The 27,076-nt window shown below is 46.4% G+C and overlaps 1 protein-coding gene across 1 annotated transcript; it reads left to right on the top strand.

Annotated features, from left to right (window-relative positions):
• On the top strand, positions 1-26,777 carry LOC115321262. Its single transcript, XM_029981484.2, has 4 exons — positions 1-139; positions 22,939-23,083; positions 23,763-23,944; positions 26,578-26,777. Exons 1-4 carry the CDS (start codon positions 1-3, stop codon positions 26,766-26,768), a joined length of 657 nt encoding a protein of 218 aa, XP_029837344.1. The 3' UTR covers positions 26,769-26,777.
• Positions 26,778-27,076: the final 299 nt, after the last annotated feature.

A 27,076-nucleotide genomic window follows, 5' to 3' on the forward strand; every position in this document is an offset into this window, starting at 1 on the left:
ATGACGTTCTTCAACAAGCAGCTCGTCCTCGAGGTCAGGAAGCACCAGGAGCTCTGGGACCAGCACTCGAAGCTGCACAAGGAGGCGAACATGCGGGAAGCAGCCTGGCTGGAGATATCTCGGGAGCTGAACGTGTCCGGTGAGTCGGGTCTTCTGAGTCCGTGCGGACGACTTCAGCGTAGAGAATCCCGCCGCTCATCGCGGACGCCGCTGTTGGCCTTCGCCGATGGCCTCATGCGATTTGTACTGCGTGCATCGTAGACGTCGTTCCGTGGACCTGATGAGTAAATGGAGGGAGAGTTCGATCAATGTGGTTCGATTCAGTCAACGTGCCCTCGTCGAATTGAGTTACTTGGTCTAAAGTGAGGGATTTCGCTTGAAGCAAATATGGCGTTGCACGTGATCCTGTCGGATCAGAAATTTAGGGAAATAGTTTGGAGATTAAGTTATTCCTCACCAAGCTTTCTTTAATCGTTTTTTTTTTTGTAACTGTTTTTGTTTTTTTATATTCTTCGCCAGGCAAAACGTCGTTGACGCTGTATGCTGCGGTTTCGTCTCAGCGTCTTTTGCTGTGTAAATCGAGCCCTGGATTTTCTGTCGATTAATTAATGGTACCGACACAATGCACTTGCGACATACTTGTGCAAAAAAAAAAAAAAAAAGGGAAAGTCTGGTACACTTTTGATCATAATTTCTATAGTGATGTCGCTGGTTTAAATAAAACGCTTTTTTTTTTTTTTTTTGCTTTTTGTGCAATTGATGTAGATGTAAGAACAAGCGCGAGCGCATTCACAGTACCCATATGAAGAAGTTCTGGCCTGCTGCATATCGCTTTGGCCCTTGCACGCCATCTTTAAGTTTTCCTTTTTCCTGTTTCTTTTTTTTTCTTTTTTTTTTTACGCAGAAGGCATAACAGCTTATTGCATAAAAAGTCGTGTCAGACTACAGAAACTGGTCCGTACGGAATATTAGCGCGTTTTACGTGACGGACAGTCTTATCCCTTGTGAAGAACAACCCCATCGACGGTGTGAAACGAACTTTGTGAAAGCAATTTCAGCGAGGGCTCAGCATCAACATGCACGCGCATCTGCCGGTGTACCCCGTGTATTCAACCGTGCAGAGGGCGCGTGAAGCTAACTTCGGCAAGCTTGCCATTGTACGTGCTCGTTCACACGAGCAGAGACGCCACAGCGGCCATAGATGCTTCGCTTGCAAGTTGCAACAAAAGGGATCGGTGGCTGAGGTTGTCAGCGCAGCGCAGCTCGGAGCGAGTGAAGTGAAAGCTCGCGCTGCAGAGCTATGGTTCCAGAAACTCGTCTCCGACTGGTGCATGGACCGCGTCCCCAAAAAAAGTGGTAAATCACTCGATTTTCGTCTCGTGACGTCATACAAGGGTCACGCTGTCGCCGGTCGCGATCCTGGCGGCGTCCCAACAGCTGTGGTGGATGTAGCCGGACGCCTGTTCTGTCGTAGGTCGCTCTCCAGTGTGGCAGTCCACGGAAGCTTCGGCAGCCGGAAGTTGGGACGCATCGAGGACAGCGACACTCGTGCTTTTCGCCAGCATTTCTACGACCAACCGCCAGGATTGCGACATCCGACAGCGTGACACTCCGGTTTCTGTGACGTCATTTGTTGTCACTTCGGGACCACTTTTGATGTATGGGCCGAATAGACGCTAAACGCACCAATCGAAGACGCGTTCGAGGTACCCTATACTAGAACCCAAAGAGATCTGCCCGTTTCAATCTGAAAGAGCATAGCGGAGCACAAGTTCGTCTGCTTCTTGCGCAGGAGTGGCGGTGACGTCATAACAACGCCGAGCTCTAATTAGCTTTGACTGAAAGGACAGTGGGTAGGCCACTATTTCTTTTTTGTCGATCAGCCAATAAGAGCTCGGCATTCTGACATCATCGCAACCCCTGTGCAGGAAGCAGACGGACTTGTGCTCCGCGTAGCGTATACCACTGCGGGTGTATCGCAAAGCGTCCCATTCGCATTTGAACCTCGCACATTTCGATCCATTCTCATTTGGTCCTTCTCGTTTGAACCGTTTCATCAGATCCAAATCGTGTTTTTCGCAACTGAACCCATTCTCATTTCGCCCGTTCGCGCTACGACCGAATGGCACTAGCTCGGCATGCTTCTAACGTCGTTATGCCTTCGCGGCTTTATTGATGAGCCTTACCTTGCTTGGACCCCCAACATTCCGTCAGATATATGTTATGTGTAGGTACGCACTGAGAATCGTACATTGACGCCTGCTTCCCTTCCTCTAAGCAAACAAACAAACAAAAAAAGCGGTGAACATTTAATTTGGAAACTTTGTTTGAGCAGAAATAGCAAACATAATAGCAGCGGTTTTCAACCACTGATGTTTCGCGGACGCCTCGTAGAAAGGCGGAGATGATGGAGGACTCCGTTTGGGGTGAGGGGAATAGAAATGTATAGGTTATTATAATAATGATTTAATGAATGGATATAACTAATCGCTAGTGTAAAGTAGACTTATCTCATTCATATACATACGAGAGTACTCTCCCGAAAATTGGAACGTTTCTTCTCAACGTGAAGAAAGACAACTAATATTGCCGTGCCTGACTGACGAGACAGGGCTTCGCGGACCCCTAGGATATCTTCGCAGAACCCCTTTTGAGAACCACTGCATTATAGAAGTGGTGGCATTGTCCCAAGTCGAGAGACCTCAAACAACGTGACATTTCGGGATATGATCTGGCTGCGATAAATAGTTGGTCTGTTTTATTGTCAGCTAGTAGCTTTTCACGACGACCTCGACGTACTGCTAAGATCCTTAGCAGAGAGTGTATGCCTGTAGTGTGTGTGGCACACACACACACACACATTTTATCAATGTATTAATATTACCCTAAAAAAACGATTTTGGCATAGAAAGAGTCAAGTGCGACGGGTCAAAGCGAGATATTTTTAAAAATCGCTGTTTTGAAAAGGGCCAGGTGAAAAGGGCGAAACGAGAACAGGCCCAAATGAGGAGAGTCGGATTGCGAAAGACGAAACGGGAAAGGACCAAATGCGACAGGTTCAAGAGAGAAGATCTTTTTGAAAACGGTTGTTTTGAGAAGGGCCAAGTGGAGAAGGTCGAAACGAGAACGGGCTCAAATGATAACCACCCATACCACGCGTGCGGTCACCTATTACTGCCAGTATGAACCGCTCTGACTACTGCGTGACGCACCTCGAAGGCCGCATGAGATGAGAGCGCGGGAGGAGGCCAGAACAACGAGCTCTGGTTGGTTTGATTAGAGGGTAGACGCAAAGCTGCGTGCCAACAAACTCGGGGAGAGGACGAGACGGGAGCGTGCGGGGACGGCAGAACACCGAGTTCTGATTGGAATGATTGGTGGCTAGACCTAGAGCTGCCTTTGGATTCACTGCACTCGACAAACGCGTTAGAACGCGGAACGCCGGCGTCTGGTGTTTGACTTTCGCCTTTGAATGCGTCTGACGAGTGCAGTCGAGACAGAAGCAGCTGCCCAGCTTTAGGCCTACCCACTAATCATTCCAATCAAAACTCGGCGTTCCGGCGATTGTCTTAAACGATTGTTTAAAAGCACCACAGGATGCAACATTCACTGACCGCCGCCATTACTGTGCGCTTTTACCTTCGATCGCACGTGTTGAAACCGAACGTACACCACGTTCATATATCACATCACCAAACTTGACTTAGAACGAATAATAAAGAACTCTCGCTCGTTATTATAGTTTTACGAATGCACTGGGATAGTTATGTTCCCAAGCTGTGGAACTTGGGAGAACTTTATATCACCTTTCTTATAGAGGCTATTCACGAACCGCCATATTGCTGGCGGTTGTTCACCGCGCATGCTCAGAACTATAAGTCTCACTTATCGGTTGCCAAAATTAACGATTCTGATTGCATGCAGATGCGCGTTGAACATGGATAGGCCTTGGCACTACTACCGATCAAGATCTTTGTTTTGGGCAGAAGACTTTTTTATCAACTCGCTTCTTGCTTCTTGATTAGTTTTCTCGGCGGTAGTTGGCTAATGCCGCAATTTCATTGGCTGTGCACGGATTATTTATCACATGGTCGGAACAAATAATTTTTCAAGCTCTTCCGCCTTAGCTTTGCTCTTCAACTTAAAGGCGAGATGCAAAATCACGTGGTCGTGACCTTTGGTATTTGACCGGATAAGTGACTATAAGTGATGTCCGCGGCACTTATAATCACTTATCTGGGGAAATACTATGGCCACAAACGCGAAGTCAGATATTATTCGACGGATTGATTGTTGACGAGTGCATATGTCCAAGTGACGCAGTGCTCGTGTCGAATGCTCGTGAGCTAGGGTAGGCTGACATGCTTTGTGTACCGCAGATGTATCACAGTAAAAGGCGAAAAGCTTTTGAAGGAAAGGAGGTAAAATATGGTCCGCATATATTTTCGAAATTTCGTACCGAAAAGCAGGCTTTTGACTTTCTCCCCTCGTGAACTAGTAAACGATACGCGATAGTAGGGAGTTTTCCCTGACGTAATTTCGTCCACCATTTTGTTGTGGGGAGCTGTCCGGCGCGTGCCGAAGGCGAGCATTCTAAGGGTTTACATGACCCAGAGCATAGAAGCTTACAAGCCTTACCACGCTGACATCTCATCAAGATGCAGGTTGAGATGTAATCCTTCAAATTAGTAAATTCGTTTCAAAGAAACAACAAAACAAAATGGCGGATTAACGTCATGTGAAAACGCCCGTTTCATGATAACTTGACGAACTGCGGAGGCTACGGCTCCCGCGACCCAATAAGAGCGTCGGAGTGAAACACGTGACCCCAGGTCACGAGAGCGTTCGTGTCCCTGCGCCAAATGCGAGGCCCGGAGAAACCGACTGTCGTCTGCTGGCCAAGAATCGTCTGCTGCGAAACCAACCGACTTCGGATGAACAATCACCGATGCAACATGGCCGTCCGCTGGAGTAACTAGTTCTTCGGGAACAGTTCGTGAGACAACCATACGCCCGATTTCCCGCCGGTCCGTGGTGGGTGCTAAAGCCAGAGCCCAGTGCGATGTTTTGAGCGGAAGCGGTGCACTCTCAGAAAAAAAGGAGCCAAATGAGCAAAAAAGGGTTCTTTTCGCTAAAAAAGAACCGATTTTGGGGAAGATCCTTTAGAAGCGTGCTTTCTCAACCAAAAGCACCCCTCGCAAAGTAAAAAAAGAAATGCAGAGCTAGTTTCCGGCCTGGAAAGAGCGAAAAGGGTTCTTGTTGCAGCCAGGAAGGAGCTAAAGCGATCTTTGGAAAAAGGAGGTCACTTAAGTCTTCTACCGGATAGAGGGACACAATGACCAGGCTCGAAAGGCTTTGCACGCGAGAAATTGGGTGCGCCATTCTGTGGAAACAAAGCTGCCCGTGCGAGCTGTCAAGTCCTTGAAAGCTTAGAGAGGTGGAATGTCGTAGTTATTTACCAAGTCGCGTTGTGTTATTTACCAAACCGAGAATGTTTGAATCGAGCTAGCTTTCGATGTACAATTATTTTCAGAAACATGTCAGAGATAATCTTCGCCTCGGACCACAGATGAAACAGGCTTCGATGCCTTTGACTCCCGGGCCACCTGCTTCAGCGGTTTGAACACTGGCGTTCGTTTGCAAGCGTAACTGCTCGCCGTGTTTTATTTAGTAAGAAATGTTAGTATAAAGCTACTCTTTGGTACTCATTTTTATAAACCAAACGGGTCATTGAATTAAAGTTTATTTGAAGAAATCTGTACCTCCGGAAATCGATTGTGTAGTTTATTTCCCCCCAACCCCCAAAAAATGCATAGAAATTTTCAAAGGTGCAAAACTTCGATGAATGAGCAACACACACAAAAAAGTGCATGTTGCGATGAATGAGTGATACGGTGATTAAGCGGCGTCGTGTTTTTTTAGTAACAAAAGCTATTTTTTAACTTGCTTTCGTGTTTAAACAATATACGTATAACTGCGCGTATGAATGAAAAAAAAAATAGAACAGAGGAACGTTTTTTTGTTTTAGTATAGAATGCAGATGTCCTAGCTTGTGGTCATGAGTCATGACACCACCCGTCTCCCAATACGGCGCCTCTGATTGTTTCGCGGCACGCGTCAAGCCGCAAAAATAGAGTTGGGACCCATCCGCGAGGGGCATCAAAAATCCTGCTGCGCGGAAGGTTCAAGTGATGTGTTGCAGTCATCTTTATCTTCAAAAATAAATCAGCCTGTAAATGGTAGTTTTCCGGTTTCAAGGAGCAGTTATGTCTAGAAGGATACCCCGAAATACTCCCATAGGCATATTCTATAAGTGCGTTTTGAGTGAAGCAAAACTAAACTTCGATATGTTGTGCGTTCAAATTTATGTGTAATAACGCAGTGTAAAAAATGAGTGCTCCGTCCGCCGTTGAACACCGATCGCTACTTTGAGGTCACCCACCAAGAGTTAGGAGAATGGGATGGCATGAGGAAAAAAAAAAAACAACACAGAAACGTGGTCGTTGCTGTTCTCGTAGTTTTCGCGAGCAATATGGCATGGTAGGATGCAGAACAAAATGGCCTCGGACGAAATGGCCCTGGACGAAACGGCCCCGGACAAAATGGTCCCAAGTGCAATCCCGGAGAGAATGGCCCCAAGTGATTTTTAGACTCTCATCTTTTAATAATGTGCTACTCTGAAGTTCTGTTAAGTACATTCAATGCTCTTATAATGCAACTTTTGTAGAGACTATAAAAAAAAGGAGCTCAATATAGACGCGACAATGTTGGAGAAACACACACACAGGGCAGGCACCTGTCTCGTGTGTGTTTTTCTTCGACTTTGTACCGTTTATTTTGCACTCTTTTTCATTATGCCGATCAACCAACTAGACCAACAATCTATTTTACTGCTTGATACAACTCTTTCCGATCTCCCGCTCGAAGCTTTAAATTGATGCGGTACAGTTACATTTTGTGAACTTATAATGTTTTACTTTAAAGGAGTTCCCTCTTGTAGCTCTGTTGAACACAGAGCTACAAGAAGACGTTTTGAGTGAAGCCAAACGTAGCACACATTTACAACTAGTTTCTTTGTGTAATGAAATGTTTATTTTAAAAAAATATTTATTGCATTATACGAATATTTATTTTTTTATATGTTGGGATTGTACCAATTAAAGCTAATAAAAAAAGGAGCAAGAAAAAATACGAAAAAATTTATTTGAACCATTTTGTCCGAGTTTACTATTCGAACAATTTTCTCCGGGGCCATTTTTCCGGGTTTTGGGCTGGTTCTATGTTTTCAATTCCCATTTCTAGTGTAAAAGGGATAAGCGCCGCCTACACGCCCAGCATTTGCGTGACGTGGCGCTTAACTGAGCTAATATTTGTTCAGAAATGGCAATCGACGGTTCGGAGGTGGCTCCGATTGGAAGAAAAATTCTTTGTCAGCGACATCAATTCGCTCTCTCTGATTGATTTATTATCACTTCTCCTTCGAGTTCCAAAATAGGCTCGATTATCATTGAATCTTGTTTCCAGGCCCTCTCTTTTGATAAATTCCTATAAAAAACACGTCACTGACCGGACACTGAATCATCGGATCTAGGTGCGTTGTCGTACTGCCGGCACAAAAGTCGCTCAGCCACCAAATAGGCCAACACGCTTTGCTCAACACAGTGTGTTGATTGTTTCCGTTGCCGGAAGGTGTCACGCCGAATCGAGAATTTCGCTCTTGTTTATTTTGTGTTTATTTTTGGCAAGAGAGTGAACTGCCAACAATTTTACCGGCGGCTGACGGACATGCTTGGTGACGTGATCGCCGTGTTTCCTGGCAGACAAGGACGGAAAAGCGATGACATCTGCATATTATCTTCGCTAGCGAACCATGGTTCAGGCAGCTCAACGGCACCCCAGAGGATAAGCCGTAATGTGTTCAAAAGCGACGTTTCCGGGGCTAATCTGCTCACCACTATAGGCTGAGAGTTCGTTGGGAACGTCATGCTCGTTTGACCAGTGAACCTTCTGCCTTGCACCATGGGATCACAACCGCAGAGAAAGGTGTCAGGTGATAAAAACCAGGCGACTAATTGGTCCGGCAAGCACGTAGCTTCCACCGCGCTGTCAGCTTAGCGGTGAACAGGAATGGGTCGCTGAAGGTCACTAGAGCCAACATGATCTAGTTTCGTTGCTCGAGGGAGTGCCACACTCGCTCGTACGAGTGGCGGATCGGAACAATGTTTGACCTCCTCTCCCTTTGGGTTTGAAGCTCTAGAAGGAAGTACCTTCCTCCCTTTCCTCTTAGCTATCACTTGCAACATGTCAGCGGACGTGAGCACATGGACGATTGGAGACGTCTGCTGGTGGCTTTTTGAAAACGAACTGCAATCGGCCTGTTCATCATTTCAAGGTAAAACTTCTTCTAATCAGGCAATATTTATAATTTATCTTGAAAATTGCTATAAGTACAGTAGTGCTCAATATGGCCGGAAATTGTTTGATGCATAGGCAGAATAAGTAGGACAGGGGGCGGCTTTGAAATTTGTTTTTATGCTATTTTAACTTGGAGTTGTCCAAACAAGTACGTTGCAAAAAAAAAAAAAAACATTATTTTGACAGTCTTGTATGTTGAACTACACAAGAAAAAGCGGTTTAGAAGCGAACACTGATTTCATTACTACAATACTGACTTTATATAATATGACAAAATACTGAGTTCAAGCTTTCTGCCAGAAAGATCTCAAGAACAGAACTTCGAATTTACAGCGCGAATGAAATGAGCAATGATATCTCTTCGTAAATGTAAAAACTTATGTTACCGGGCTTTAATTAGCTAATGTATCCGTATTTATGGCCCCAATAAACGTGAGCGAATAGGTGCTGTAAACGTTTTTGTTTTTTGACTGGCCAGGGATATGGCACTCTGAGAGCCAATCACTGCAGTTTACGGCACCGCTCAACTAATGAGGATGCCGAACATTTGGTTAGACCCAAAGATGCTGTCTGCGACATCAGGGAATGCAAAACGTCCCGCTTGCTTTGCTTAATGTAACAGCGCAGATTGCATTTCTTGGTCTAAACGTATGTTCCGCGTCGTCATTCGCTGAGCGGACTTCGCAGGTTGCAACGATTGGCTCTCGGAGTTTTGTGCGGAAATCGACAGGCGCGAACTTTTTGTGCATTTTGTGTTTGCACAAATGTGGATTTATGTTTGATAAAAATAACTGTTTTACTTGGTCCTATATTCAGTGCTGCAACTATTATGTAAATAGCTTACATGCGTAGACGGCGCATAAACGTAACAAATTGTTTTTGTTTTAGGGATTCGTTGACACTCACAAATGTGAAGACGCCGTGAGTGCTCGCCGTCATGTTTTGCTCATGAACGAAGAGATAACTAAAGCGCCCCTGAACGTCGACTTGATACAAGACCGCATGATGTGGACGTTTCAGTCTTGCCAAGAATGGATCCTCAGCGATGCTGGAGCCCTCACAGTCCTTGAGGAATTTCCGGCAATGACGATTCCCGGAATGGTAACTCAATATTATCTTCTTTATATTTAGTCAGTTTCGAAATTTTTACACGTCATCAGGACTTCAAAAGTTTCTTACTACCCGTTTTATAGCCTGTGAATGAGATAGGGGCTTTTGATACGTGCTAAATTAAATAATTTTACCTCGTAATAAGGCTAGGCAATCAATTAGTTAACATTCCGATTAATTAACTATTATTTTACTCTGAATCAAGTGAGTTTAACTGGCATATTGGTTGGATATAGAGTTACGAAAAGTCTTATAAACAAAAAAGTAAAAAGAATATTCATTTAATTCTTTTTGTGTGATTATAACACAATTGTCTCTCATGGCTACTTAAGTGTTTTATATGATTATTATCTAGAGTGGTTTTGAAGTTTAAATAATAACGTACAAATATTTTATTTTAAATGTTTTCCATGCTTTTCTTGTGTATGAGCACAACGGGAAGTTGATATTTGAACTTGTTATTGTACAAATATGTACATATATTTTATTTTAAATGTTAGCCAGTCCTTACTTCTGTATGAGGCACAATGACAAGTTGTTATGTACTAAGCCTTATAAGACGTAGTAAAAACTTGTCAAGGAAACAATCGGTTGTTCTAGGCCTTTTCTGGACACAATATCTTGCCTCGAGATCAGTGCGACATATAAATTGATTAACTAGTCAATATAAAAGAAAACGTAAATCGAAATTATTTTAATTGACGCCAAGCCTTACTCCACTGTAGTGACAGTAAGTGGTCATTTAGTTAATATATGTATATATGTATATATATATATGTGTGTAAACAATCCGTGTGTACAAATTCATAGCGCATAAATGTACTTTTGTAAACCAGCAACACTGCCCATTCGTTGTTTATTTTTCAGTTACTACAAGACGTTAAACTGCCGTTCGGCAAAGACATCCGGAGGACATGGGAGCCAACATGGAGGCATTTACAGCTTCTACACAGGTGTTCCTCAAAGGAAAAGAACGTCACTCTGAACCTCGAAGAGCTGCTTGAAGGTATACTTTAGCTGGTGTTTTGTAATCTATCACAAGTTTCAGACTGCGACGACGCAGAGGTTTACCTTCGTCCACCATAAATATGCTGGGTTAACTTACTACCTCATTACGAACTGATGACCGCTTATCGGGGCCATTCGTTTAGGACAGGGTTAACTTATCCTCAGAAACAACCTTCTGTGGCGTTTCTGAAGTGGAGAGTGCGTGTGCATAGCCTTGATTTTAAGATGCGCGGGCGTTTTTAACTTGGACTACATTGCCAAAAAAGTTGCCCTAGTCACCCCCGAGTATAGTGCATTGTCACAGATGGCAATGCAAGCTCGTCAGGGTTATATTTTCAATATACGAGCTAGTAATATAAAACAAATCCTTGCTTTATTTTCTAAAAATAATATAGAGGAAATATAGGCGACTAAAGTCAATGACAGGTTAAGAAAAATCTAAAAGAAGAAAGCCGATGGACGCTTGAAATGGAGGGAAGGTTTCTCCTCTCCCCTACAAGCTTCTGTCCGCTTCCTCCTCTCCAGCTCGTAGATTTTTTCTTAACCTGTTACTGACTGTAGGGCAAGAAGGATTAAATATGGGTAGAACCAACGTTTCTTGAAACATGCTTAAAATTCCTGTGCATCTACTTCCCGCAGAACACTCGAGAAGCCAATCACACCAATCCACGAAGAGAGCTCGGCGAATAAAAAGGCCAAAGCATGTTTAGACATATGAATGAAGCGAGAGATGTCACTGAGCATGACGGTTCACGTACTGACTTCATGCTCAGTGTCACGTTACAGACTTCATTTTTAGGTCAAACATATTTTCAGCTTCTCCATTGGCAGAGTTTTCTTCGTAGATTGCATTGATCGGCCCCTCGAGTATTCTCAAGGGAAGTGGACGCACGGGCACTTTTAAAAGCAGAGAAAATGCGGTGGCACGTTGGGCATTGTTTTACGTGTGTACTGCACATATATTGTAATTCATTGACTTCCGATTTTTTTCCTTTACTACTTCTTGGATGGAAAGGGAACGCTTGATGCTGCGTACCATTTTTCGCTTTTACACATTGTTGTAGCGAAGGGGGCTTCGAAGGGGACGCTTCGTCATCCGCTGGTCGCGCTCTCTAGGTCGCACTGATTGACCCACTAAATGTTTTGAAGGAAATCACATCTGCGGGTATGTTTTAGAGCGTAAGAAAAATAAAATGTTTAGTGAAACCTATATAATTACAATTGATCTGAAAGCGCGGCGAATGAGCAACTCGCAGCATAATAATACAGAGGAAAATACATGTGTTCATATTCCTGCTTTCTTGTTGTAGGAAGTCCGGACACTGATGCCACTCATCCATCTCCAGGAAAATTAATTTGACATCTTTTTGGACGGTGTCCTGACAGTGAGCGACATCAGAACGACAGTAGAAGCTGTGTGCACATTGCTGGCAGTGATACCCGTCTCGTCTTGAAACTGTTTCGAATTTTGTTAGGTTTTTTACTGCGAACAGAAGAATCAATTTTTGCTACTCCAATAAAGTATATGATTGGACATGATGTTTACTGTTCTGCCTGTCACCTAGTTAATTACGTACAGGAATGAAGTGTGTTGACTCTGGCCAGACTGATGTTTGTCAACCTGTCGAAAAGGCCCAGTGCTAGCGATTAATGAACAATCTAAAGACACTTTGGTTGGTAGAAAAAAATGCACCTTGTGGAGCAAGAAATACAAAATACGATTTACTAAAAACTAACTAGGAATGTAAAAAAAAACTCATTTGTCATAAAAGAGGGTTAGAAGTACAAAATATGGTTTACTAAAATAACGCTAACATAATCTAAAGAACTCGGGATTTATTGAAAGAACCAAGGAGGGCTCCGAATAAAACATGAAATAGGGTTCATAAAGAAAAACCACAGATGGATCTGTAAAGAACCTCGAAATAAGGTTCATTAAGAGCACGAAGAAGGGTTCTGGAAAGAACCCGAAATAGGGTTCATTAAGAGCACCAGAAAGGGTTCTGGAAAGAACCCGAAATGGGGTTCATCAAGAGCACCAAAAAGGGTTCGGGAAAGAACCCGAATTAGGGTTGATTAGGAAGAACCAAAAAAGGATCCTACAAGAACCCCTAAATAGGGTTCGTTAAATAGAACCCAGAAGCGTTCTGAAAATAATCAAAAATAGGGTTCATTAAGAAGAACCAATAAACGATCCGAAAAGAACCCCGAAATAGGGTTCATTAGAAAGAACCCTTTTTGTGGGTTCTTTTCTGCACCTTTAAGGGTGCCGCCCATTGGACAAGCGAAAAAACCCTAAAAGGTGCTAGTTGGCACGCTTTTTTTTTAGAGTGTGGATTACTTGGGCGGCGGTCGTTCAAACATCGTTCAAAAGCCACGTTGCACTCGGAAAAGGGTTGATCCCTATTAAGTATAGTAGGAAAGTAACATGTCTTCACCTTTCTTCCGTGCCGTGTAGTGTGGCGGTCAGAAGAGTTTTACAGCAACACTACTAAAAAAAAAAAAGGCCTAGAAGTACTTTCTGTAGCTGACAGCGCTGTTGCCATGGCGGTAACGAGGCCTCGGTGGCGCCTCGACCATGGAATGTTGTTACGCGCCTTGCTTCGACGCTCCTATTGGGTCGCGGGGGCCTCAGCCTCCTTAGTTCGCCAAGTTGTCGTGAAACGGGGTAAGTAAGGTCTCTATCTCAAATCATTTATCCCAGCCCAATTTTTTTTTTTTTTTTTTTTTTGTTAGGCGATTTGATTTGGTGTCAAAAGACTACCCAATGAATATTTTGCGACAAAGTCACGTATATTTTTAATAAAGCTAAGAGACTCAACGGCTCAATACCGGAACTGAAACAGGGGCACGGAAGCTGATAACCTGAACTGCCGTGACTACACAACACGGGTGCGTATTTTCGGCACCGATTTGAAGTCCAGGGGGCGCGGCCAGTGACGTCACTCACGTCCAGATTCAATTTGATGTTCTTTGATGTAAACACGTTTTATTTTAGAGGCCGCCGACTGCATTTTGAAACGTCGGTCGGTCGGCGAGTGTGTCGACGTGCCGCCTGTGCTCGTCGCGTATCCAGAAACAGTGTTTCCAATTTGGTTCGCCCGGTGCCGTCGCCTGTTGTCCTGTTGTCCTGCCGTCCTGTCGGTGCCGTCCTGTTGTCAAAGAAGACTCGTAGCGACTACCGGGTGATTTAAGGAGACGGCAGGCTCTTTAAATCGACCGGAAAATTCGGTTTCTTAACCTATCGCGCTACGACTTTGTGCAGCGTCGCCCACAGATGGTGCTTTTTTTTTTTTTTTTCTTTTTTGTAAAATTTGCGAAAAGCGAACTTACCTGAGGAAAAGGTAAAGAAAGAAAAAGGCTTAGTTCCTATGGAAACGCAGCGACGCCACCGGTCTTCACAACAAGACGGCGCCGTTTCGCACGGGAGACGAGAGATGGCGCAAGCGGTCGCGACGCCAACTGCCGCCAACGAACGAGCAGACGACGCCGAAAGCCGGCGTATTTAGCAGAGAAGGAACTGCAGTTCCTTGCTGTTACCGCGCCTGTCTTTTTTGTTGCTGTGACTGTCGCCGCCCGCGGAACGCGCTCCGCTTTTGAGTCGAAAAGATTGTCTGCTAAAGACGCTGGCTCTCGGCGCCGCATGCTCGTTCGTTGGCGGCGTTCGTTGCGCCATCTCTTATGTCGCGTGAGAAACGACGCCGTGTTGTTCGAAGACCGGTGGCGTCGCTGCGTGTCCATAGGAGCTAAGCCTTTTTCTTTCTTTACTTTTTCCTCAGGTAAATTCGCTCTTTGCAAATTTTGCAAAAAAAAAAAAAAAAAAATGCACCATCTGTGGGCGACGCTGCACAAAGTCGTAACGCGATTGGTTAGGAAACCAAATTTTCCGGTCGATTTAAAGAGCTTGCCGTCTCCTTGAATCACCCGGTACAGTACCGTCCGACGGCACTTTTGCAGAGCGCTCAAGCGCCGTCCGACGGTAGTCCACCGACGGTACTCGCGTTAAGTGCCGTCCGAAAGCCTCGTATAAAACGAATTTTCAACGCATGATTTCCGAAGTAGTATTGTGGCTTAGCGCATTTGGAGATCTCGAATGGACCACACGCTGGTGTTAGAAAAGGGCGAACCTGCTTGGCACCACTTTGTTGATGACTTTGCATAGACCAGTAGCCTCCTGGAGCACACTGAAATACCGGGTTTTGAGTCATGGCCAGCGATGGAGAGAGAGAGAGTAAACTTTATTGTGGGAATGGAGCTTTCCATATCCCAGCCCTAGTCCGGGCCTATGCGGTCGGGGCAGTCTCCGTCCCATCCAGCACATTGCGAATATGGTGGACAAGGGGGGGCCACCACAGCCTCTGAAGTTCTGAAGGGGGAGAAGTCCATTCCTCCCAGCTGCTTGGCGTACGTTCAGGGGGTAGGTGAGAGAGAAATTGCTGTCGGCTTTGGTGGGATCCAATGCATTCCCAGAGTGTATGCTGGTTGGATGGGTATCCTCCGCAGTGAGGGCAGGAGGGGTAGCCTGGCATTTTGTGTATGTAGTGGATATAGTTTTGGGTGAGGATGGAATTTGTCTGTGCTCTACGAATAAGGGTTGCTTCTTCTCTTGTGTGAGTTCGTGAGGGTGATGGGAGGAGAGTGGAGGCCTTGCGTCTTTCCTTTAGAATTTGTTGCCTGGCTTTGTGAAGTATTTTTCTTTCTTGTTTGGGGTCGTATTCCTGATCACAGGGCCAGGCAAGAGGGCTATCCGGATTTGGTGCGCGGGTAAGCTGATGTGCTTGCATGTTTCCTCTTGATGCCTGGTGTCCTGGGACCCATTGAATTCTAATTTGGAGTAGTGGGTACTTGTGCATGTGATGTTGCAGCCGGTTCTGTATTGACGTGGGGAGTCTATTATTTAGAAAAGCCCTGCATGCGTCCTGGCTGTCTGTTCTTATGATAATTTTATCGTTGTTTTTGGTGAATTCGGTGATGGCAGTAGATATGGCTAGTAGTTCGGCGAGCCTTGGGGATGGGATGTCTTGATATCTTCGCGTTAAGGTTTCCTCGATGTTCCATACAGCTATAAGGCCATGTCCTGCGTTGTAGCTTGCATCTGTATAGTATGTCTTGGTGCTAGTATCTTCTTCGTCCTTCTTCTCTAGGCGCTGGACTCTGTCGTTTCTTCTGTCTGCATTGCGTTTTGTATGCATATTCTTGGGGATTGGGTCTACATGGATCCTAGGTATTTGTTCCCATGGGGGAGTTTCCAGTGGGATAGGAGGAAGGTTTGTTGTTTCATAGTTTAGTTTTGTAAGTATTCTTCTGCCTTGAAGCGATGTTTCTAGTCTTTGTTTTTGTCCTAGTGTGTGCATATCAACTCTGTCGTCTAATGAATTGAAGAGCCCCGCATCTTTTATTTTGTAGGTGGCTGTAAAGCGGGGGACGCCCAATGCTAGCTTAGAGGCTTTGCGCAGAGTTGTTTCGAGTTTTTTCTGTTGTGTTTTGGTGAGGCTGATATATGGTAAGTGGTACATGACTCTAGAGTATATTAGTGCCTCTATGACTTTCCTTAGTTCATGCTCTTTCATACCTCGCTTCTGTCTTGTGATCCTGCGAATCATGCCAAGAATTTGTTCTATTTGTGCTATGAGTTTATTTAAGGTGATGTTATGTTTACCGTCTTCTTGTAGATAGTATCCTAGCACTTTTATGTGTTTTTTTCTTGGCAATGGTTCGTTTTTTATTGTTAAGCTTATCATTTCTCTATATTCTGAGGTTCTAGTTGCGGGGGATCGAATTATTACTACATATTCAGATTTCTCTGCAGAGCATGTAAGTCCGATGGAGGCCGCGTACCTTTGCACTGTGTCTATACCCCTTTGCATCGCTTCTTCTTGTTCTCCTGCAGATCCTTTAGTCGTCCAGAGGGTAATGTCGTCTGCGTATATGCTATGTTCGAGGTCATCTATGACGTTAAGCTGTTTCGGTAGGTTTTTCATTGCTATGTTGAAGAGGGATGGTGATAGAATGGATCCCTGGGGTGTCCCTCTGTCTATTGGGTGACTGTCTGAGGTGTAGTCGTCCAGTCTTATTTTAACTGTTCGGTCAGAGAGAAAATTTTTCACGTAGTTGTACATCTTGTGTCCGGGGTTTATTTCTTTTAGGTTCTTCAATATAGCCGCGTGTGATATATGGTCGAACGCCTTGCTCATGTCGATTCCCGCGACTATTCTAAGTTTTACCGTACTTGGGTGATCGAGTATTTGTTGTTTGATCCTGATTATCATGTCTTGTGTGCTTACGTGTTTTCTAAATCCTATCATTGTCTCCGGTAGTGATTCTTGATTTTCCATAAGCCATTCTAGCCTCGTTAAAACCATTTTTTCCATTACCTTTCCCACACAGGACGTTAAGGAAATCGGTCGATAGTTGTCGATGGAGTTTGGTTGTTTCCCTGGTTTGGGGATTGGTATAATGATTGCCTCCTTCCATTGGGTTGGTAAGTTACCTTCGTCCCATACTCTGTTAATTTCTTTAAGTAGAAGCGTTATATATTCGTCTGGGAGATTTCGAAGCATTCCGTATGTTATGCCGTCCTCTCCCGGGGCAGTATTTCGTTTGAATTCACTGAGTGCGCTTCTTAACTCCCCTTCACAGAAGGGGCTGTTGATTCCTTCCGCGTCCTCAATATTATATTCTGTTTCTGTGCCAGCGAAAGTTATTCCGTTTTTGTTATGGTAGAATTTGCACAGTAATTTTTCAGCTATTTCTTTAGGTCCTGTTTGGTAATGGAGGCATAGTTTATTTGTAGTGTGTTTTGTTTTAGGTTGCCCTAATAAAGTTCGAAGGATTTGCCATACTCTCCGGGTGTGTAGGAGGCCATTTAGTTGATCGCAAGTTTGGAGCCAATTTTCTTGTGCTAACTCATTTGCGTAATTGTATGCTTCCTCTGTGATTCTTTGGATGGCTTTCTTGAGACCTTTCCTTGATTTCTTCTTTTTCCAAATTCTAACAATCCTGTTGCGCTTGTCCCATAAGCTAAGAAGATGTGAGTCTACGTACGGCGCTTGTTCACTGTTTGCTATCCATTTGGTGTTATTTTTGTAGCTGCTCTGTATTTTATCTAGCCCCTGCGCCCACGTAAGGTCAGGATTATTTTCTACGGTTTCTTTAAGTTCTTTTCTCATTTCGTCCCACTTGGTGATTTTGCTTTTTGTTCCCGTTGGTGTTTTCTTACTTTTCCTGCGTGTTTTTATTGTAATGTTGATAATATAGTGATCACTGCCTAAGTTTTCTAGCTGGTTTTCCCAATGGCACGTTGGCTTGCCTTTGTACCAGGTTAGGTCCGGGTTGGTGTCCCTTTGCACGCTATTGCCTGTTCTGGTGGGTATCGTGGTGTCATTCATGAGAGTTAATTGTCTGTTAGTCATGATATTTTCCAGTTTTCTACCGTTAGGTGAAGAATAGCTGTAATTCCATCCTAGATGTGCGCTGTTGAAGTCACCTGCAATTAGTATTGGATATTTATTGTTTTCTTGTATAAATCGATCTAGTTCTTTAGAATGTTTGAACTCTTTTTTCGGTGTCCAATATGCGTTTAGGATGATTATATCTGTTTCTATGGTTTGAATTTTAATTGCTACGTGCTCTTGTTCTTCAGAATTGAGGTGTTTAGTGTCTATTTGTATAGCCGTAATGGATTTATGAGTGTACGTTATTGTCGTTCCTTGGGGGGGAGCGGGGTTATCGCGGTTCTTTTTTGGGAGGTTCCTTGTGATGCTTGGTTGGGAGTGAAGGTCGTAGCCCGGTATGTTGAAGACTCCGTTACTTTCTTGTATCAGTATAATGTCTGGCTGTTCTTTTGATTGCTGTATGTATTGTTTTAATAAATTGACCTTTTTACGCAAACCGCGGCTATTCCATTGCCAAATTAATATTTCGCCATTTGGGGAGTTTTGGTTCGGTTGTTTTATCTTATTCATTGTTCTTAGTTGTCTCAGTGCCCTGGTTAGTATCCTCTGTGATAACCACTTTGTATGGGCTACTTTCGACGTCAAGGCTCGGTGTTTGGGGTCTTTTTCTCAAAGAATTAAGTACGGATTCTAACTTAATGAGCGAGCTTTCAAGCTGCCTTTGTCCGATTTCGAGGTTGACGAATTGTTCAGCAAAAAGGGTATCTCTTTTCTGGAGCTCTTGTTGCATATTCTGTATGATTGCGTCCCTTTTTTGGAATTCCCTTTGAAAGAGTTCGTTTCTCTGTTCTAGTTCCCTTTGAAGGGAGTCTAGTTTTTTAAGTATTTCCATTGTGGTTTCATTTTGTGTTGTGTTTGTTTCAATCACGGGTTTGTCCAGGTTGATACCTGCCTTCATTGCTCTAACGATGTTGATTTGTGACGGCGTTTCTTTAGCTGCGGATAGCACGACCGCATATTGTTTCTTCGGGTCCTCTGCGGGGGTTGGCGAAAGCTGGATGTTGGATTCGTTTGCTGCTGGGGAAGGAGATGATTCACTCACCCTCCAGCTCCCTCTGTTTAAGGGGGGTGATGCCGTCGTCTTCTGTAGTGCCGGTGGGGTTTCCCTGAGGGGCTGCCGTGGCCTTTCGTTCTGGTCTTTCGCTTGTTTGTCTCGGTGGTCGTAGTTTTGTTCTCGTGGGTTTTTGCTCCTGCTTCTTGATCTTTCGGTGTCTCCGAGCATTGCGAAGCTGTTGCGAGTCGGAAGCCTGGGCCATTGGGTGCTTGAGGTGCTCCTGTCGTGGCTGTGCTGCGGTTTGCTCCGAGTGTACTGTCTACTTCTTGGGTTTGTTACGTCTACTCGTGGAGCTATATTTGCTTGGCGCCAGCTTCGGATGCGCATTCCTTCTCTGCGGTTTCTGTCTGCCTCTTGGCGTACTGGACATTGTGGGTAGTCTGCCGGGTGTTCTCCGCTGCAGTTTTGGCATTGGATTTCACAGTTGTGCTCTGATATCCCGTTGGGGTCAGGTGGAAGTTTAGTTCCGCATTGTAAGCATCTCTGGTAGTGTAGTTTGTTTGGGCAGACATCTGCTCGGTGACCTATAGTGGCGCAGTTGCTGCAGAGGAGGCTCCTTGGGGTGTAGGGATGGAGCCTCATGACTACTCTGCTGTAGAGAGCGAATCTAGGAAGGCGGGTTCCCTCGATGACGACAAGTACGGAGTGGGATGAGCCTATTCTCCGAGCTTCTAGGACCTTGGTTCCTTGGATCTCAAGTTCATGTTGAATTTCTTCATCTGGGACGGACATTTGGATGCCGTGTATAACACCTTTGACTGTGTTATTTCCACTGGTTTTATAGGCGAGAATGGGGTGTTGTTTGTTGAGGACTAGTATTTGGCGTAGATGGAGGAATTTCTCTGCTACGGTCGTGCGGTACGTGTCTATCGCAATGAGGTTCGGAATGACTCTCACTTTTACGTAGGTGTCCTTTTTTTCGGCCGTGGTGAGTGCCGCCGCTTGTACAAGGCTTCGTCCTATAGCATCAGGTGGTAATTTACTGAGGTCTGTGCCGTCTGTGAGTTTGATTATCACAGTTATATGTTCTTCGAGTCGTTGGTTTGGAGCACCTACGACTTTCCAGTCTTGTCCTGTGGCGATTTCTTCTGTGTCCATGCTTGTTGGAGGTGTCGGGGCGGGAGTAGCCAACATGCCGCAGGGCGGTAGTCGATTCCTTGTTCTTATGCCGGGCGTTAGGCTTGTCTCCGTTCGGCCATGGGATATGAGTAAAGGTCCGATGTCCTTTGACACCGGGCTTGGTGGTGCCTTTACTCACTTGTCGTGCCTGGTGTCCTTGTGCTAATTTCTTTTCGTATGGCCTTTGCTCTCGGCGAATATATATAGAGTTTGCGTAAAATTATTGGAGCTCGCTGTTCCGCCGTGCGGTCTGATCAACGCTTCTTCTTCTCCCAGCGATGGAAGTCGCTTTAAGAAACTATATGGTAAAAAGAGGAACATGCTCAAACCTCTATGTGAATGTACCGGGTTATGCGTATGTAAAAAGGTCTAATTTTGTGTGAGTGCTCTTTGGCCAAGGTGGCCCTCTGTAATGCTTTTAATATATAAATAAACACATTTTACAAAAAAAAAGTATTGTGGCTTAGCGGTTAAAATGTGTGCCTCGTACACAAGCGGTCGTGCACGGTCGATCCGCAATAGAGGCTTACTTTTTTTTTTCGAACATTTTGTTTTTTGGGGCATTTGGCGATATTTACGACATTTCCTTTTTACGAATAACACAGAAAAATAAAAAAAAAAAAAAATATTGTCGACGACAGTGCTAAAAGCGCGAGCTAGTTGCTTTTGATCGCGCGGCACGAGCGCTCCTGCAGCGGGTGCAGTCATGCCAGTCAAGGCTACTCGCTCGCCGCTTGCACGGCCTTCGCAGCTATTCTATGCAAGGGTGATAATCCGTCGTAGTGCACACAAGTACAGCTACAGAAAAATGCGTGCAAAATTAATAATAATTGGGTTGTGTGTATGTTTATACAGCCTAAAACTCGGTCTGCCTCAACGGGCGACGAGTCTCCTTGCTGTAGATGAGCAATTTAGCCAGTGCGGCACAACCGCTAACCTGGTGTCTTTAACGTGCACCACGCAGTAGCGATACACGACCGCACGCCGGTACAATGCTCATCCAGATGGAAACGGGCAGGGGTGGGGCCGTACAAAATTACTGCGGTCGCCTCCGGTTCGCGTAATCTTCATTTGCAACAGGAGTGACGGACGCACCGGGCGAAGTTTGAAAATGGAGAACGCTTATTTTGATCTTCCTGAGAACGCAACGAGTACAGGCGGCAACGTTGACAACACGCATCAGCGCAGACACCACCGAGCCGCCGAGCACCCGGCACCACACACACACATGCCGAGCGACCGACATTTCAAAATGCAGTCAGCGGCATCCAAAGAAAATGTGGTGTTGACGTCGAAATAAAGTAGATGTCAAAATAAAGCCATTATTTTGACGTCCGTGACGTCATTGGCCACGGCCCCTGGACCCCCAATCGGTGCCGAAAATACGCAACCACACACCACAAGACCGCGCTTTTTTTTTTTTTTTTTTTCTCCACATCTCTGGCATGTGAAGCAGACGACGACAACGACGAAGTTGTATGTAGTACTGTCTGTAGTGCGATTGTTCCACACTTATATCCCTTCCGCTCCGTGATCTGTGCTTGAAAATCGATTGGCCGGTACCACGAACGACAGTTCCGAAGTAGGCGCCCCATGTCCGTCGCAACGTTGGTTCGTCGTGCACCGCCATCGCGTCGTCCGGCCCGCGATACGCTGCTATATTGGGAACGACGCGCCCAAGTACAGGGAGTTTCCTAGAAGCGAGAAGAGTGTTTTTCGGCACGGGTAAATAAACTATGCATCGCAGAGAGCTCAAACTATGTAAGAGTAAGACGGTGGCGGTTGGGATGGAACGCGAAAGGTTGAGAACATGACGACACCTTCATCAAAAGATAATTGAGCAGAACTAAATTTCTCTATGACCTGAGGTCCACCTAAATCTAATATCATTAAAACAAAATAATGACACTTTGGAAACATGTAACATCTATTTCACACACAGCAAAAAAAAAAAAAAATGCTTATCTGCAAGAAATAGCACTTTCTTGGAGGCCAGATAAACGGAGTTTATATTCTTTTTTATTTCCCATATTCAATGTGTGCTTCAGATTTCCCACGACTCTGAATATATTTGGTACACATAGTTTGAACGCCATGGGACCATGGAAGAGAGATTGAGCGCGTCTGCAACCGGCCACTTCTCGACCGGCTGTTTTCGGGTGGAGAGAAAACGAATTTCGAGCAGCAAATTGTGTGGGCAGCTGAGCTGTGATAGGTGATGCTCAAGTAAAAACCTCGGCTAGCATAAATACCGGTCAGTGTCCCTTCGAGCTGGATAAGGGTAACGACTTAACAACATGGCGTCCCCTGAATACCTTAGAAAAATGACACCAGGTTCTCGTAAGTATGACCCACAATAGCATATTTTAATGCGAAAGCCTTAACTGTCCCATGGAGCGAGCAGACGTCATCAGCTTTGAAACCACACCCAACGGCTCTTATATCCTTCTCCAAGTCAAGCCATCTCCCATTCGCCGGTTAGCAACGGCACCTTTCACACCGCTTCGATCCCATTGGCTAGCGCGCGTCGATTAGGCTCCCATTCGCCGGACACGCAGTGCCATGAAAAGGCCGGTCGTTGAAACTGACGCGCAGCGTCAGCTTCAACAACCAGCTACCTCATGGCGCTGCGTGTCCGGTCAGCGCAGTCAGCGCGCCAACACGCGTACAGCAAGAATGATGTACATGCTTTCGCATTCACAACTCATAACAAGTGCTTAGGTGTACCTCGATCTTTCTTTTTGTAAACGTGTGCGTTTATTCGCGTTTCTGCACCAGTCGAGGAATGCCAGACCCGGTGGAGGACCATACGAGACACGTACCTGAAGCGGAAGAAGCGCCAGGGCAGCGTGGTGACAAGAGGACAGTGGCATGTCCTCGACAAGGAACTCTTCTTCCTGGACGACTTCCTCAGACCCAGAACGTGAGCGCTCCGAACAGGCGTTTGGTCCACGATCAAGGGGAAACTGCACTCGCAGCTATCGCGGGAAGTGGGGAGTCTTCGGAAGTCGCTCCGTACTCCGGTTCACCACAAAGACGTCACAAATATTCGGGAGATTAAGGAGGGGGCAGACTTTTGTTCCGCACCCTCGTATTGCTTATACTTGATTTTCTTTTTAATATTTTTAAATGTCTGCAAAGGCGACTGCCCTCCTGCCCCCCCCCCCCCCCCCCCCCCCCCCCCACTTTCGCCCCCTGGTTTCTCCTGTCCCTATGCCATTGTTTTGGTTGGACAATATTTGCGAGATTAAGCCGATCCACAAGAAATTATCGCTTTATAACATAGTCAACCTTATTTTAAGCCCACGGTAAAAGGATCATGCATAAAAAAATTTAGCAAATTTACGCAGATCGGAGGTGTTCCAGGGTAACTCGAGAGGCGGCGCCAGTGTGCCCTGTTGTTGTAAGCGGTAACATGCGGTCGAACGCAAAGATGTGAACCAGCGCCTTAAGGAAAACAGAAATTAAACAGAAACGAAAACAGGACGGCTTTACTGTAGACTGTTTTCTAATCGTTACGGAGATGTTGAATTACCCCTTTGATGTTGTCTTATTGAAGAGAGCTGTAACGTTTTCCCGGGGCTCCTCTCGCATCCCCAAAGGCGAGCTGCGCGTACGTCCCTGAGAGCGCGGACGAGCCTGGTGAAGATGGAGATCGAGGAGCCGGCGGAGGAGGCCACGGACGACTCGTCGCACAGCGCAACGCCGCTTGCACTGCCGGCTCCGAGCAGGGGTCCCGTCGAAGACCGGTCGCGCAGCAGAAACTGCATCGTTCCCGACAACGGTAGGTCTAGAGCGCGAGCCCCGATCCATGTGAAAGTTACCGCGAAGCTGCGAGTTGTTTTAGAGCGCAGCTCTTAGGGGCCCGTTTCCAGCCTGGTCGGCGTCGCCGTTGGCGTCGCCGTCGGCGTCGGCGTCGCCGTCGGCGTCGGCGTCGGCGTAACCGCGCCCCTCCCTCTCCTCCTCCTCCCCCTCCTCCTCCCCTCCTCCTCCTCTTCCTTCCCCTCCTTCTCCTCCTCCCCTCATTGTGTAGTATGGTCCGGGCGGGTCACGTGACCTCGGGAGGAGGGGGTCACATGACCCGTTTCCAGCCTGTGCGGCGTCGGCGTCGCCCCTCCCCCTCTTCCTCCTCCCCCTCCGCTCCTCCTCCTCCCCCTCCTCCCCCGCCAAGGTCACGTTACCCCGGGGGGTGACTCCCCTCCCCCCGCCGGTCACGTGACGCCCCGCCCAAGGTCATGTGATCCCATCCCCTCGAGGTCACGTGACCCCCCGGGCCTCTGCCCTCCTCCTCCTCCCCCTCCTCCTCCTCCCCTCATTGTCTAGTATGGTTCGGGGGGAAAGGGTCGAGTAAGAGCACAGCTCTTACGCGACCCTTTCCGGCTTGAGCGGCAAGGAGGAAAGCAGTACGAAGGTGGAGGAGGGGGGAGGAGAGACGAGGAGGCGGAGGCGAGGGGAGGGGAGGAGCTTGAAGGACGAGGAGGTCGTAAAGGAGAGGGAGGGGGAGCAGGGGGGGAGGAGGACTAGCAGGCATGATCACGAGGGAGGAGGAGGAATATACCCTCCACTCCTCCTCAAGAGCTGCGCTCCAATTCGGCGTTACAGGAAGTTGTAAACGGCTTTCACTTTTTTTTAACGTGAAACGTTCCTTGGCTAGTTGCTCTGGATTTAGAGAAGCCGCGGCCTGTAACGCCACGTGACTTCAGTGTCCCCGCTAGACTTGGCGGGAAAATTGACCTCACGTGACCTCAACACCGATTCAGTTTCCTCTCTAAATTTGGCGGGAAAAATGACGCCATGTGACTTCGTGTCACGTGATTGCTCACGGATTCAGTTTCCCCTCTCGATTTAGCAGAAAAATTGACGTCATGTGACCTCAACGCCAATTCCGTTTTCCCGCTTAAATTTAGCTCGGGAAACGAGGTCACATGACGTCATGTCACGTAACCTATACTCAAATTCAGTTTCCTCACTAAATGTAGCGGAAAAATTTACACGTAACCGGCCGCAGTCCGTCATTCCCCATATGCTCTGTGGACGCACCGTCTGCTGACGTCACTGACGTCACGGCAGATATGTGAATTTGGTGTCATGTGACGTTACATGAGGTCGCAGTGTCACAGAACGTCACGGCGCAGTGTCACGTGGCGTGATGACTACACACCGACTCAGGCTTTCTCACAAAATTTGGCTATCGAGCCGCGACGGACGGGCCCACATGATCGTGCACGGTTCGGCAGCCCTACAAGTGCACGACTTCGCACAATGATAGTCTGGAACGTACTCTTTGATTAATCTGCACTTGCAGATTAATCAAAGAGTATTTTCCAAATTACTCAATTAATCTGCGAGTGCAGATTAATTGAACGGTAAAAATCCCCTCGTGGGCATATGGCGCTCCTGCCTCATATATGCTCCAGTCTGTAGGCTGAATCACCACACCGCTCTCGCCCACGCTATCGTACCACACCTCCTCTTGCCCCTCCACAGCGAAGTAGGGGAAGGGAAGGACACTGTTTCCAGACTAATGTAAATGAAAAAACAAAACAAAAAAAAACGGTCGGATTTTCTTTTAAGCGTGGCAACACTGAATCTGTAGCGGCAGGAGAGAACCGAATGGGGAAACTGGAAGCGCGTATATTCTGAGAAGAAGGTCAGTGGACTTTCACTGATGGTCAAATCGCTAGGTGGTGGTTGCGAAGGGGGACTGATAGGGGAAATATAGAAAAACACGGGAAAGGGTGATTAGCTCGCCCGCCCTCTTGCCTTTCAATAGTTCAAGAGCCATTTTGTCACCGACGGGGTGAGAAGGGCAGGACATGTTCCAGCCGTCCCGTCACCTACCAGTGTCTCCTAGAGGAGCGCACCGGTGCTAAATTTTCCAGCGTCTATCACGAAAACTATCGTAGGGCACATATACGATGCGAGTACTGAGTCAGCGCTCAGCCGGGACTCTTGCTCAATTGGTGCGCCTCACTAGCTGAACCCCCCACCACTGACGCAGCAATCTTGTCGAAGCGGTGTTCTACAGATGCCTTTAGTGACGCAAGAACCTTTAGCACTAAGGCTTCCTTATATAGGCGGTGCTGCTTCAGCGTGAGCTTCTATACCTCCGACAATACGTCGTCGTCTCGTGGGCTTCAAAGGTACTATCGCCATCGCAGCACGACAGAAGGCAAAGATTGCGTGCTAGAGGTTATACGAAAGGGACACCATGCGCTTCTTGTCCTGCCAGGGGGACTATTGCAGAAACCATCTCTGTTTAAGTCTGTCCGTCATAAGATGAAAAGAGGGTAGATTGCTTAGGGGATCAAAGGCGCACAGTATACTCCAGAAATGGAGCGAGTGCATACAACAGCTCTCGGTCAACGTGAGGCCTGTATAAACATGCTTACAATGCCTCGTCCTCTCATCCCACAGCGATCGTGGACTACGCCATTGTGGAGCGCCTCGAGGAGTCGCAGAGGTCCGACCCCGAGGACCTCTTCTGCCTGAGTCTCGCTGCCCAACTCAGAGGGCTAGCACCCGGCCAGAGAAATCTGGCCAAGATGAGGATGCTCAAGACGATGCACGACGTCGAGTTTGGCGCCCTCGGAGACGCCACCGAGTGACCCCTTCGATTCTCTTTCTCCCATTTATTCGATGTGCTATAAAAGTTGGATGCTGCAGTTCAGACGCTGCTTCAAGTTTTTGCTTAAAGGACTTCTTTTTCCCCCGCCAATATCGGTTGATTTACCTTCACCGCCTGCAGGTTCTCGCACATTGACGAAATGTTATCAGTATTTTATATCGGTATTGTTTAGGTTCTCATCCCACTTTTCTGCATGGCGGCCATAGTGGATATTACTGTGGGTCGCCATTGTCTTATTGCGAATTCTGAAACTTGGGCAACTGGTCCGGACCGTCGCTACATCTGGGC

This window comes from Ixodes scapularis, unplaced genomic scaffold (assembly GCF_016920785.2).
Source record: "Ixodes scapularis isolate PalLabHiFi unplaced genomic scaffold, ASM1692078v2 PGA_scaffold4__175_contigs__length_147842914, whole genome shotgun sequence".
NCBI lineage: Eukaryota > Metazoa > Arthropoda > Arachnida > Ixodida > Ixodidae > Ixodes > Ixodes scapularis.

Excerpts from the sequence above, each read along its gene's own strand:
- LOC115321262 (XM_029981484.2), top strand. The coding sequence starts at position 1 with ATGACGTTCTTCAACAAGCAGCTCGTCCTCGAGGTCAGGAAGCACCAG. Across the intron at positions 140-22,938 it reads TCGGGAGCTGAACGTGTCCG|TCGAGGAATGCCAGACCCGG; the intron begins GTGAGTCGGGTC and ends TTTCTGCACCAG. Across the intron at positions 23,945-26,577 it reads CTGCATCGTTCCCGACAACG|CGATCGTGGACTACGCCATT; the intron begins GTAGGTCTAGAG and ends CTCATCCCACAG.